Genomic DNA, 12,371 nt, shown 5'->3' on the forward strand with positions numbered 1-12,371 from the left:
AGATCACGGTTTTGATGCTGGCTTAAAGGTGAAACACAAAACAGTACTGAACTAAACTGGAAAAACTAAACATGAGATGTACCAGGAACCACGGGGAGAATAACACACAACATGAGGGAGAACGCGACGCCGAACAGAGGGAGACGCAGACAGAAATACACAGAGGGTTAACGAGGAAAGTGGGAACACACGGGGAACACAGCTGACACAGATAACCATAACGAGACAGGGCGGGGTGAACATAACACTGACGGGAGACGGGCAGAGTCAAACAGGAAGTACACAGAGGTTCAGACAGGAGGAGAGAGCACGGGGAGAACACAGACATAACAGGCTGGGGAAAACATGGAATAAAACACGAAAGGGGACAAGGGCTCATGAATACATAGAGGGGCACACAGGGGGTGAGATTCACAAAGGGAAAGCACACAGGGAACAACATAACAGGGCAACTCAGGAAACAGAACCTAAACAGGGAACTGAATACAAAAATACAAGAGAACTAAGAATACTGGGCCAACACGGCCCAGGACCATGAGATCATTTGTTTTCAGTAACAGGGATTTTTGAGTATTTTATTTTAAAAATAATTATTTTGCATTAAAAACCTGCGATGAGGATGAACTATCTCATAATGTGGTTTTTAAACTTTAGACTTCATTTTTTTTACTCTAAATGGGGTGCTTAAACTCACGAGTTTCTTTAACTGTGACGTCACTGCTGTCCTCTGTGTAGTAAACTGGATCTCCTCTCCCTCCTCTGCAGTGGTACAGACCTCCTTGTGAGACACTAATAACTCTGTTTGCTTCATTTCCTCTCATGAGCTGAGCTTTAGAAGAGACTGAATCACGTCTGAACCAGTCAAACTTCCAGCCAGCAGAGCCCTCCACAGAGCAGCTCAGTGTCACACTGCCCCCTGCTGGCATGACTGAACTTTGTGCTGTCAGTGTGGCTCTGGGTTTACTTGCTGTTGATGTTACAGGAAAGACAAACATCAGACTGTCAGTTGCTTCAGGAAAAACTTTGTTACAATAAATAAAGATTTTAAAGAGAAAGTAAAAAAATTCAAGAATCATTTTAGAAATATGCAATTTGTTGTTTTTTCAGTAAGTGCTTAATAGTAATGATCAAACTTTACACATTCACTCAGTCATTAAGCTTCTAGCACCAAACAGAAAACATTTACCTGCATGTGACACATTAGACTGTCTTCATGCACAACTACACTACAGATTCCCTCTGATTTATTCTTCATCTATTCAAAGACAAATGTCACAAATACAAAGTACTTTATCCATGTTTAATCCATGGTCAGTTTGTTTGTGTCCTCTCTACTTTTCCCTTTAATAATAGTCTAAAGTCACACTACACTGAATGGTGTCTGTTATTGTTCGAGCACCGTGACCATCGCTGACATGGTTCCAACATCAAGTTCATGTAGTTTTCTATGATGTAATTTTGAATAATGTAAACACCTTATTTACAGAGGAAAACTCAACAATCAGAGAGGCTGACAGACTCCAATGAAGTCTCCAATAAAATAAAACCACACAGGAGTCCTTTGAGTTTAATTCAGCTAAAGATGGAGTTTGTGTTCCTCATGAGACCAAACTTGCCAAAATGTGATCAACCTGTGGAGGGTCTTGTTTAACGCTGCCACTGCAGCTCGTCTAACATCTGATTGGTTACCATGTAGAGTAAGTCAGCACAGATCGATACTAGAAAATTGACTGCGATGAACTGGTGGTACTGTGGACGTGAGGCAGCCAGGTATCCCAGAATGCATTTCAATTCACAAGCAGTAATTATAGTGCTATCGAGTATAAGTAAAGTTTTAAAATACCCTGTTTGTCTCTCACCAAGTGTACTTTTTTAATCCATGGTCAGTTTGTTGCTGACGGAGTGTTTTGAGCTCTCGATGCCACAAAGCACGACTCCAGTCACACAGTTTAACACCCACACTGAGTGAACACTGGACATAATTCACTGGGGTTGTATCTGTGGGGTGATGTTTATTTCATTGATTTATTTAATGCTGATTAAATCAGTTTGACTCAGATTAAAGTTTCATAACTGCACAGTGTTACTGAAGTTTAATGTCTGACTGGAGCGCTTGTTGAACTGAAACATTCACTTGCTTTTTCTATAATGTTTATATGTGTTACATGTTTTTAACCATTAATTTTGGATTAAAACTAACATTAAAAATATTTTTATACAAGAAGAAAATAAATAATTTCGACCCTGAGAAGAAACGTCTGAACCAGCATGTTGATGCTGTTCATGGACACTGAAGACTGCAGCCTGTCCACAAATGGTTAAATGATCAGTTTTGTAATATAAACACAAACTGTCTGTTATCATGTTTGAAAGTTACTAGAATAAAAAATTAATAAATTAACATCTGATTTGTGATTTTATTTAATAGGCAGATGACTCATTTTCCCAATTAAAGGTTAGATTAACACAATAAGTAATTTGAAATAATCTGGATGAAAGATCTTACATGATACAGTCAGTGTGATGATATCACTCCACCCTGAGAAGAAATAGTCCCTCCTGCCCCGGCAGCTGTATCCTCCACTGTCAGACTCAGTAGCTCTGATGATTCTGTATTCATTGGATGTTGGAGGTGTGTTTAACTTGGCTGCTCTCCATTCATACGTCCACTGAGCTCCTTCACCTCCCTGAATCTCACATCTGACAGTGACTGTCTCACCGCTGTATATCTGAGGCCAGGATGGCTGCAGGGTCACAGTGGGCTTACTGGGAACTGTTCACAGAAAATTATCCAGTTAGACACAAATAGAAACATGAAGTCATTTTGAAGCCTGATTTTCTTTTTGCTGTTGTTCAGAGGAGAAAGATTTACTGCATCCTGGTGACACTTTGACTGTAAATGAAGTTGGATTTAAAAATCAGTGTTTACATTTATTTACCGTGTGGTACACGTGTGTGGTGGCCCACTGGTGTATCTGACTCACACAGCTTGTTCTCCACACACTCCACATTTATAAAGTGATCTACAAATCCTAACATTACAGCTAACAGCTGCATTTTCCCTTTGAAGAACCACTTACAGCTACAGAGACAGGGAGTGAAGGTGGACAGTATATCCTTGTTTTTATGGCAACAAATTTACCTTGAAAGTGGTACAACTGTGTATAATATGATTCACAAGCAGAAAGTAAGATTTACAGATGTGTGCAGTGATTTGTGTGCAACTTTTCAGGTCTCCAGTTCACACAAACTATTGTACAAATGTGTCGACACAAACCTGAGTAACTGCTGATCATTGAGGCACAAATTTTAACGTCTGGATTGTTTTTCAGATTTCTTTCTTTAAAATTCATCGTCCATAATTCAGAGATGATAATAAATATACTTAATACAATACAAGATGTCTTAATAATAAGAAGAGCTTTTTTACCTTTTAAGAACTTTTTAACAAAAACTTTAAAGAGGAGAAAAACAGCACAGGCCTGTGCAGGCCTACTTTAAATAAAGCATCATTCTGCAGGTCTGTTTGAGTTCAGAATAAGTAAATAAAATGTAGCTGTGGTCCAATAATTGTAAAATAAGAAGAATAATCATGAAAACTATTTGTATATAATTATGTCTTCAGTCCATTTCAATGAGCGATCATCTTCTGTTGTTTTCATGCAGCCACGGGCAGCCCTGAGTATAAAATACATCAGCTCAGGGTCGAAAACATAAAGATATTTATTGCACAATAACAGCAGATCTGGTGATAATACACAGCTCACAACACGTTAAATACATGTGGACGAATCACCTGACACGCACAGATCACGTCTCGTGCCCACGTGGGGTTTTGAGTCTAATTTAACTGCCAGCTTCACACAGATCCACAAATGTGAGCTGCTTTCAAGTCCCAGTGTGAAACAAATGTGTACAAATCATTGCTTGTTGATAATATTGTGCACATTTGTAACACTTTCAACACAAATTTGTCTCCTTATGGAAAGCAGACTTTGTCATGTTGACATGAGTGTCAGAACGGCAGGTTTATCTCCAGATCCACGGCTCTGACCCACGGAGACCTCTGGCTGATGCTCAGTGTTCTGAGTTTGGCTCGTAGCTGCTAACTAGCTTTCTGCTCTGGGTCAACTTATGGCAAAGTGCAGAGATGGAGAGAGGCGAGGGAAGGTTACAGCAGCACACTTTCTTCCTCTGGAGGCGGTGAACACAGTGAACAGCTGGATACTAACATGTGGCTCACAGCTGGGCCTGTCAGACTCTCTCTGGCTGCAGTAGCTGCTGCTATAAACACACTTTTCTTTTTCTCACTCTGTAAACTTCCTCCTGCAGATGTTACTCTCACTCGCTGCTTCGCACACACCGCAGAGAGAGGCGGTCCCTGTCTTCACCACAACATTAAACCTGTGGCACGGAATACACGGAATACATTACCCATCAGGCCACCTTCTTAAAGGAAGTTTGGGACTTTTATTTTTAATTGTTTCACCCAAAGTTTGCGGGAGCCACAGCTGAGGGGCGGAAGAGCCGCAGGTTACCGACCCTGATCTGACCTGATGTTAGCTGAGCTGTTAGCTTGGTGATGACCTCGGATAACAACATGTTCAGGATTAACCTTTATTTTTGTTTGTTTGTTTGTTTTTAGGGCTCTGTGGCTTAATACATGTAGTCTTTCATGTCCACTTAAAGTCAGTTTAAGGTGAAGAAGCATTTAGAAAGAGAGGCCAAAAATATTTAACACAAATATTAAACACAATTTAAAGACTAACAGCTGATAATGACCTAAAAATATGCAGTTTTTCTAGTCTTTTCTGGAGTTGATGCCACAATGTTTATTTCTACATTTGTATGAAACACATGAGAAACTTAAATAACAGAAAGTTTAAAACTCACAAGTCTCCACAACTGTGACATCACTGCTGTCCTCTGTGTAGTAAACTGGATCTCCTCTCCCTCCTCTGCAGTGGTACAGACCTCCTTGTGAGACACTAATAACTCTGTTTGCTTCATTTCCTCTCATGAGCTGAGCTTTAGAAGAGACTGAATCACGTCTGAACCAGTCAAACTTCCAGCCAGCAGAGCCCTCCACAGAGCAGCTCAGTGTCACACTGCCCCCTGCTGGTATGACTGAACTTTGTGCTGTCAGTGTGGCTCTGGGTTTACTTGCTGTTGAAGAAACAAAACCATTAAAAAAAATTAAATCATCATAAAGAATACATTTCTTACAGCACTAATCACACTTTAAACATTCACAGAGTAATTTATCTACAAACACAAAAATTAATTAGTTTCCCTGCATGTGACACATTAGACTGTTTAACAAACTAAAGATTTCACTGATTTATCATCCTCTTATCAAACTGTCATCTCTGTACATTCCTCTTTACATTGCTGATATTTTAAGAGCCTCCATGGTGTCTCTCCTTTCTGTTTGTACAGTGAGAAAAACTGTTGTCCTGAGCTGCCTGCAGACAGCTGGATCATTGTTGGAGTTTTCCTGTTAAGACAGATGTAAACATGAAAACATGAAATGTCAGCATGAATCATGGTCCAACTCACATGAAACTGTCAGTCTGAAGGCATCACTCCATCCTGTTAAGAGATAGTCACTGCTACCCCGACATCTGTAGTCTCCACTGTGGGACACTGAAACTCTGCTGATCCTGTATTCACTGGATGTTGGAGGCCTTTTTTTGTTGGGTGCTGTCCATTCATATTTCCACACCTTTCCTTCACCTCCCTGAATCTCACATCTGACAGTGATTGTCTCACCAGTGAATATCTGAGACCAGCTGTGCTGCAGATTCACAGCAGCCAGAACTGTTCAACAAACAAATAAAAACAAATTACACTGAAAATAATCAACAGGGAACAAAATTTAAAAAAATATACTTACTTTAATATCATCATGAATTTGTGTTTTATCTCACAACAAAATTTCACCCTCACCTTGTTTCTGAATTGTAACTGCAGCACTGTCCTCTGTGTAGTAAACTGGATCTCCTCTCCCTCCTCTGCAGTGGTACAGACCTCCTTGTGAGACACTAATACCTCTGTTTGCTTCATTTCCTCTCATGAGCTGAGCTTTAGAAGAGACTGAATCACGTCTGAACCAGTCAAACTTCCAGCTAGCAGAGCCCTCCACAGAGCAGCTCAGTGTCACACTGCCCCCTGCTGGTATGATTGATCTTTGTGCTCTCAGTGTGGCTCTGGGTTTACTTGCTGTTGAAGTTACAGGAAAAAATTCATCAGATTGTCACTTGCTTCATGAAGAACTTTGTTATATAACAAATGAAGATTTTGTAGAAATAAAGAAAAATTCTATCAATATGCAATTTCCAATATTTTGAATTCAGTAAGTGCTAATTAGCTCACATATAATACATATAATGGGTTAAGAAGATGGATGGAGTTCAATAATAGATCTCAGGTTTCTCAGGTAGGTCGGTCCCTGATCTCAGTGTGATCATCACACTTGTTACAAACAGGCACCAACAGCACAAGAACAAAAAAGTGTCTGTAAAACAAATTTGATGAGAATCAACAACTGGCAGCAGCACACATGAGGACAGCACAGGTATCTCAGCTAACTGTTAGCCAGCTAGAGAGCCAGGAGCTAACACTGGATGTATATAACATGATGAAAACTTTATCAGAGTGAATCAAGAATCAGGTGAGACTGTTTTTATGTTCTGCCACCAAACTGTACTCCTAAATGCAGAAACAGGTGAACTATTAACTGTTAGTTGATCTGAGACCAGCTGTAAAACCGGGACATCTGGGCTTCCACTGTTTACCTGAGTTTTTTTTTTTAGTTAAACTGAGTAAAAAAAAAAATCAGACAACTACAGCTCATTCAGAACTCTGCTGCTCGAGTCCTCACTAAGACCAAAAAAGTGGACCACATCAGTCCAGCTCTGAGGTCTTTACACTGGCTGCCTGTCCGTCAGAGGATAGACTTTAAAGTTCTGATGCTGGTTTATAAAGCTCTGAATGGTTTAGGACCAAAATACATCAGTGACCTCCTGACCCAGTATGAACCATCCAGATCCCTCAGGTCATCTGGATCCGGTCTTTTATCAGTTCCCAGAGTCAGAACCAGACACGGAGAAGCTGCATTCAGCTTTTATGCTCCATATATCTGGAACAAACTCCCAGAAAGCCTCAGATCAGCTGAAACACTCAGTTTATTTAAATCCAGGTTGAAGACTCACCTGTTCTCAGCTGCATTTGAATAAAGCACCAAATCCACACTTTTATGCTTAAATTTCAAAACTAACATTTTAACTACTGATTTTATCTACTGTTCTGATTTGATCTGTTTTGAATTTATATACTGTTTTGTTTGTTTGTTTGTTTGTTAATTAGTTTGTTTGTTTGTTTGATTGTTTTAATCAATTTTAAATCATGCTTTTTATTTGTTTTTGTTTCTAATGTCTCTGTAAAGCACTTTGAATCACCTTGTTGTTGAATTGTGCTATACAAATAAACTTGCCTTGCCTTGCCTTGAAAAACAGCTGATTCACAGAAAGAAATTTAGTTTAAAGGAATGAAAATTACATACAAAGTCATAATACAATATAAGACCTTAAAATATCAGCTTTAAGTAAAATGTTCTAGCATTTCTGTTGTTTAGTTATTTGAAATAAAGCGGAATGAGTATGATTTGCTTTCATAAACTGAACTTGAGGCGAACAAGCAAATCAATGAATTTAATAGAAATAATATCAAAAACTTTAGATTGTAAAAACTTTTTTTCTTTTTTGTATTAAACCCAGTCATGTGTGTGTTTTAAATCAATTGTAACAAACAGCAGTATTTGATGAGATCATAAGCCAAAATGATTTTTATAAAAATTGTAGATTTGTTGTTGTTTCTTGAGGACGTTTGAAGAACACAATATTTTTATACTGTTTATTTCTGTCATTATTGTCCTCAGGTGATGGAGCAGCAGGTCAGCATTGGCGTCTCTATACCAGCTGAAAGTTCATGACACAAAGTGGTGACAAACTGTCTACAATGAGGCTACTATCAGCTGCAGCTCTTTGTCTGACTAACAATGTAACATGCTTTGTAGACCATTGAATTCATCCTGTTCTGACCAGTATGACATTTGTCAAATGGAGATCACACAACAAACATGACTTACTTGATGCTGACAATGTGAAGGCTTCACTCCACTCTGTTGAAGAATATGAGTCATCTCTGCGTCGACTCTTACACATGTAGTCTCCACTGCTGGACTCAGAAACTCTGAATGTCACATCATTATTGTGTGTCCACTGTGTGGGTGTCCTGGGTCCTCTCCATTCATACTCCCACTCAGTGGTTTCACCTCCTTCCTCCACCTCACATGTCAGAGTGATCGTCTCACCTCTGAATATCTGAGGCCAGTTGGGTTGTTGTTTTACAACAACTTTATTGGAAACTGTTTACACATATTAACAGTTGAGATACAAATAGAAACATGAAATCAACACAGAAAACTCAACATTGTACGTTTGATAATCATGAGTGAATGTATATTTCAAACTAAATTACTGAACTCACAGGTTTTCTCAATGTTGACATCATCACTTCTATCAGTGTAGTAAACTGGGTTTCCTCTTGTTCCTCTGCAGCTGTAGATTCCTCCTTCAGATACTCTGATATCTCTGTTTTGTTGATCTCTGATTTGAACTTCAGAGGTTGTTTGGGTTCGTCTGAACCACTCATATTTCCATCCATCAGAGCTCTGCACAGAGCAGGTCAGTGTCACACTGCCCCCTACTGGTATGATTGTAGTTCTTGCTGTGAGTGTGGCCCTGGGTTTAATTGGTTTATCTTCTATTATGACTGGAGCTATAAAAAAAATCGAAGGAAATGTACACCTGATCCATAATGAAGGTAAAATAAATAAAAACAAATCCTACATTTTAAAAGATTTTTTCATGTGATTTAAAGTCCCACAAAATAAAATCTACAAATTTCATCACTATAGTTTTTTCTTTTTTCTGCAGTTTAAGATGCTTCAAATTTTTTGCCATTTTTCTGTCTCAACATGGTGACAGAGCTGCAGTAATTCAGGTTGTAGATCTCTAAATAAACACAGTATACATGTTTGTCCAATCTCAGGCCTGAAGAAGTCACACTGAATATAAACTACTGCAGTTCACTCTTGAAGGAAACACAATGATGGGTTCAGAGGGATCTGCCTAGTTTCAGGTTTAGATAACAGAAACATCATCACCTTAGATTTTATGAAGCTTTTGATGTTTCTTCTTCTCCTTATTTAAAATTAATTTAATCCACAGTTATTCTTGTTATACATTAAAATACACAAATGCAGTAATAATAAATGACAGTCTGTGGGTATTGCTGTACTGTGTATACTGTGAGCAAAGTAACCAGTAAAATACAGTAGTTCTTCTTAAAGTTTCAAGTTTTAATGCACCAGAAAAAAATAGTTTCAATGACAACATTAATTAAATGTATTCAGAATTTTATAATTCAGATGATTTTCAACACAAATAATCATATTATTGGTCACTGAGGACTTACCTAATACAGTTATAGAGACAGTATTACTGATCTTTGTATAACGTGAGCTCTTCCTGCGACCAAAGCACTGATATTCACCACCCTGACTTGTAGAATTAATTTCTAATCTGTAGTCCATGTAGAAGTTGTAGGCAAGAAATTCTCGACCATCCTTGTTGATTTTGTATTTCCAGTCAGTGTCTTTTCCTTCATTCATGTCACATTTAAAGGTAACAAACTCTATAACAGTATGCTCATACACTGTTCATATATTGAATAATAAATAAATATAAAAAGGTAAGTGAACTGTAATTAAAAAATAGCCAAACACAACTGAAAGTTAGTGAAGTTACATATTAGAGAGCTTCTAATTTCAATTTTTACCATCAAAACATCAAATGAATATTTGATGAAAATAAAGAGGATGCAGAAATCTGGAGTGTGTCAGATTCAAGGTCTGATTTTGTTTTCTGGGTTTTTTTTTTTTAGGTTGAATTTGTTGTTTGTTCATGTTTGTAGTGTTGTTTATAGAGATGGACCGATCCGATATTACATATCGGTATCGGTCCGATACTGACGTAAATTACTGGATCGGATATTGGAGAGAAATTAAAAATGCAATCCGATCCATTAAATATCAAAAAAGCACCTCACAAAACTTGCGACATGGCGTAACTCGGCTCATAACCGTAGCAGTCGGAGCAGTGTGCTCACATGATAGAGCGGCTGTGTGTATTTGTAGCCTCACTACCAAACCAGCATTTCATCTCCGAGGAAGTTATCCCAGAGAGAAGTAAAGCAAGTGTGGAAGTTCATCTCTGAATGTTTGTAAAGCATTCCCGCGTTAAGCTTAACAACCGATATATGGAGCGAGTGCCTCTTCTTGCTGCTACTTCAATCGTGAACCTGATTAATGATCAGCTGATCGGCTTTTCTGTCACGAGTCTGTCTCTCTTCTTTGTTTTTGGCCCACTTTGCACCAGAAAGAGAAAACCAGCGGCTAATCTTATCTTTTCTCTTTTACCACGTCTCTCTAATATTTTGCTCTTTACTATTTTCCTATTTTATTTTATTTTATTATATTTTATTATATTTTCATCTACTGTATCCTGACTGACACCCCCATCACATCTGTGGACTCATTCCGCTTCCTGGGTACCACCATCACCCAGGACCTGAAGTGGGAGCCCACCATCACCTCCGTCATCAAGAAAGCCCAGCAGAGGATGTACTTCCTGAGGCAGCTGAAGAAATTCAACCTGCCAACACGGACGATGATGCAGTTCTACACTGCAATCATCGAGTCCATCCTCACCTCCTCCATCACCGTGTGGTACGCTGGAGCCACTATCAGGGACAAACAGAGACTGCAGCATGTTGTGCGCTCTGCTGAGAAGGTGATTGGCTGCAGACTCCCATCTTTGCAGGACCTGTACACCTCCAGGACATTGCGGCGTGCAGCTCGGATCTCAGCTGACCCTTCTCACCCTGGACACAGTCTGTTTGACCTGCTACCCTCAGGCAGGAGGCTCCGGTCCATTCGCACCAGAACCTCTCGCCATAAGAACAGTTTCTTCCCCTCTGCTGTTGGACACATGAACAATAACCGTATGACTGTCCCCGCCACTAACACATGACCCTACGCTGTGTCACTGCATCATTCCATGTTTGGCACTGATCACCACCTGCACTCATGTATATATCTATCTACGTAGCACTCTTAATTCTTATTCTCATGTATATATCTCATGTATATCTCATGCACATATCTTTCTACGTAGCACTTTTAATTCTTATTCCTACTTTTATTTTTTCATGTCTATTTAAGTGCTATCTATGACACTATGTTTGCACTGAAGCACCGCAGCAATTTCCTAATGTTGTAAACCTGCTCAACATTTGGCAATAAACCCCTTTCCGATTCTGATTCTGATTCTAAACAACAGCAGCACGTTTAAGCTTGATAAGCTGTTGTTAGAATTTATTTAATATTACTTTGTACACCACACTGTAAAAAAATATTCCGTAAAAAAACGGAAAATGTCCTGGTAATTTTCTGCCAGTATATTTTCTGTTTTTTTACGGAAGTTTGACGGACTTTTCTGTAAATGATAAAATGGAAAATTCTGTAGATTTACAGTATACTCTCTATACTATTTAAGGACATTTCCTTCAGCTATAAAACGGAAAATTCTGTTTATTCACAGTATATTTTCTGTATCATTAACTGATATTTTCCATTAATAGAAAAATTGAAATTTCTGTTTATATTACTATTTCCAAGCACTTCTTTTCACTGTAACTCATTAAATATAGTTCTTTATATCCTTAAACGTACATTTCTATGCAATTACAACCTAGTACACCACGTGCTCAAAAATTCATAAATTAAAACTTAAATTAATTTGTGCTTTATACACAACAACATTGGTACAATTAATGTTAAATATTCTTTTATTCTCCTCAACTCTAAAACTATACTAAAATATAATGACAGCATCCATCTTGTCATAAAACTACTAAGCAGCTGATACATGAACAAAATAACTCACAAGCTTTCAAATTTGAGCATTTTTATTTCCTTGAAATCAGGTTGCCCTCATGTAAATGTGTTTATTTACATTCATTCAAGTGGCTACCAAGTGTTTTCTTCAAACAGGACACCTGACAAACAAAAAATGTCATATTTAACGATATGTTCACATTTAATAATATCCAGAGTAGCTTTTAGTTAGAATCACTGCCTTGTGGTAGTTTTGCCTCAGCCAAATGGTTAAGGTGTGGTTTACATCCATGTCTGTCCACTTATGATACAGTATACACATGTAGTCAGTTATAGCCAAACACCTTTG

At 38.4% G+C, this 12,371-nt stretch overlaps 1 protein-coding gene across 1 annotated transcript in view; it reads right to left on the minus strand.

Moving 5' to 3' along the window:
• Nucleotides 1–8,240, minus strand: part of LOC146636223 (basement membrane-specific heparan sulfate proteoglycan core protein-like) — a 41,124-nt gene extending 32,884 nt beyond the window's left edge. Inside the window, exons 1-6 of the mRNA XM_085350301.1 lie at nucleotides 8,150–8,240; nucleotides 5,950–6,222; nucleotides 5,560–5,820; nucleotides 4,894–5,166; nucleotides 2,507–2,773; nucleotides 695–967 (exon numbers count right to left, since the gene is read on the minus strand). Of these exons, the coding sequence (XP_085206427.1) occupies nucleotides 695–967; nucleotides 2,507–2,773; nucleotides 4,894–5,166; nucleotides 5,560–5,820; nucleotides 5,950–6,222; nucleotides 8,150–8,225 (1,423 nt within the window). The 5' untranslated portion in view covers nucleotides 8,226–8,240. The remainder of the gene's footprint in view (nucleotides 1–694; nucleotides 968–2,506; nucleotides 2,774–4,893; nucleotides 5,167–5,559; nucleotides 5,821–5,949; nucleotides 6,223–8,149) is intronic.
• Nucleotides 8,241–12,371: the final 4,131 nt, after the last annotated feature.

This window comes from Diplotaxodon limnothrissa, linkage group LG3 (assembly GCF_057381915.1).
Source record: "Diplotaxodon limnothrissa isolate DT_005_m linkage group LG3, D_limnothrissa_male_GT1.1, whole genome shotgun sequence".
NCBI classification, from domain to species: domain Eukaryota; kingdom Metazoa; phylum Chordata; class Actinopteri; order Cichliformes; family Cichlidae; genus Diplotaxodon; species Diplotaxodon limnothrissa.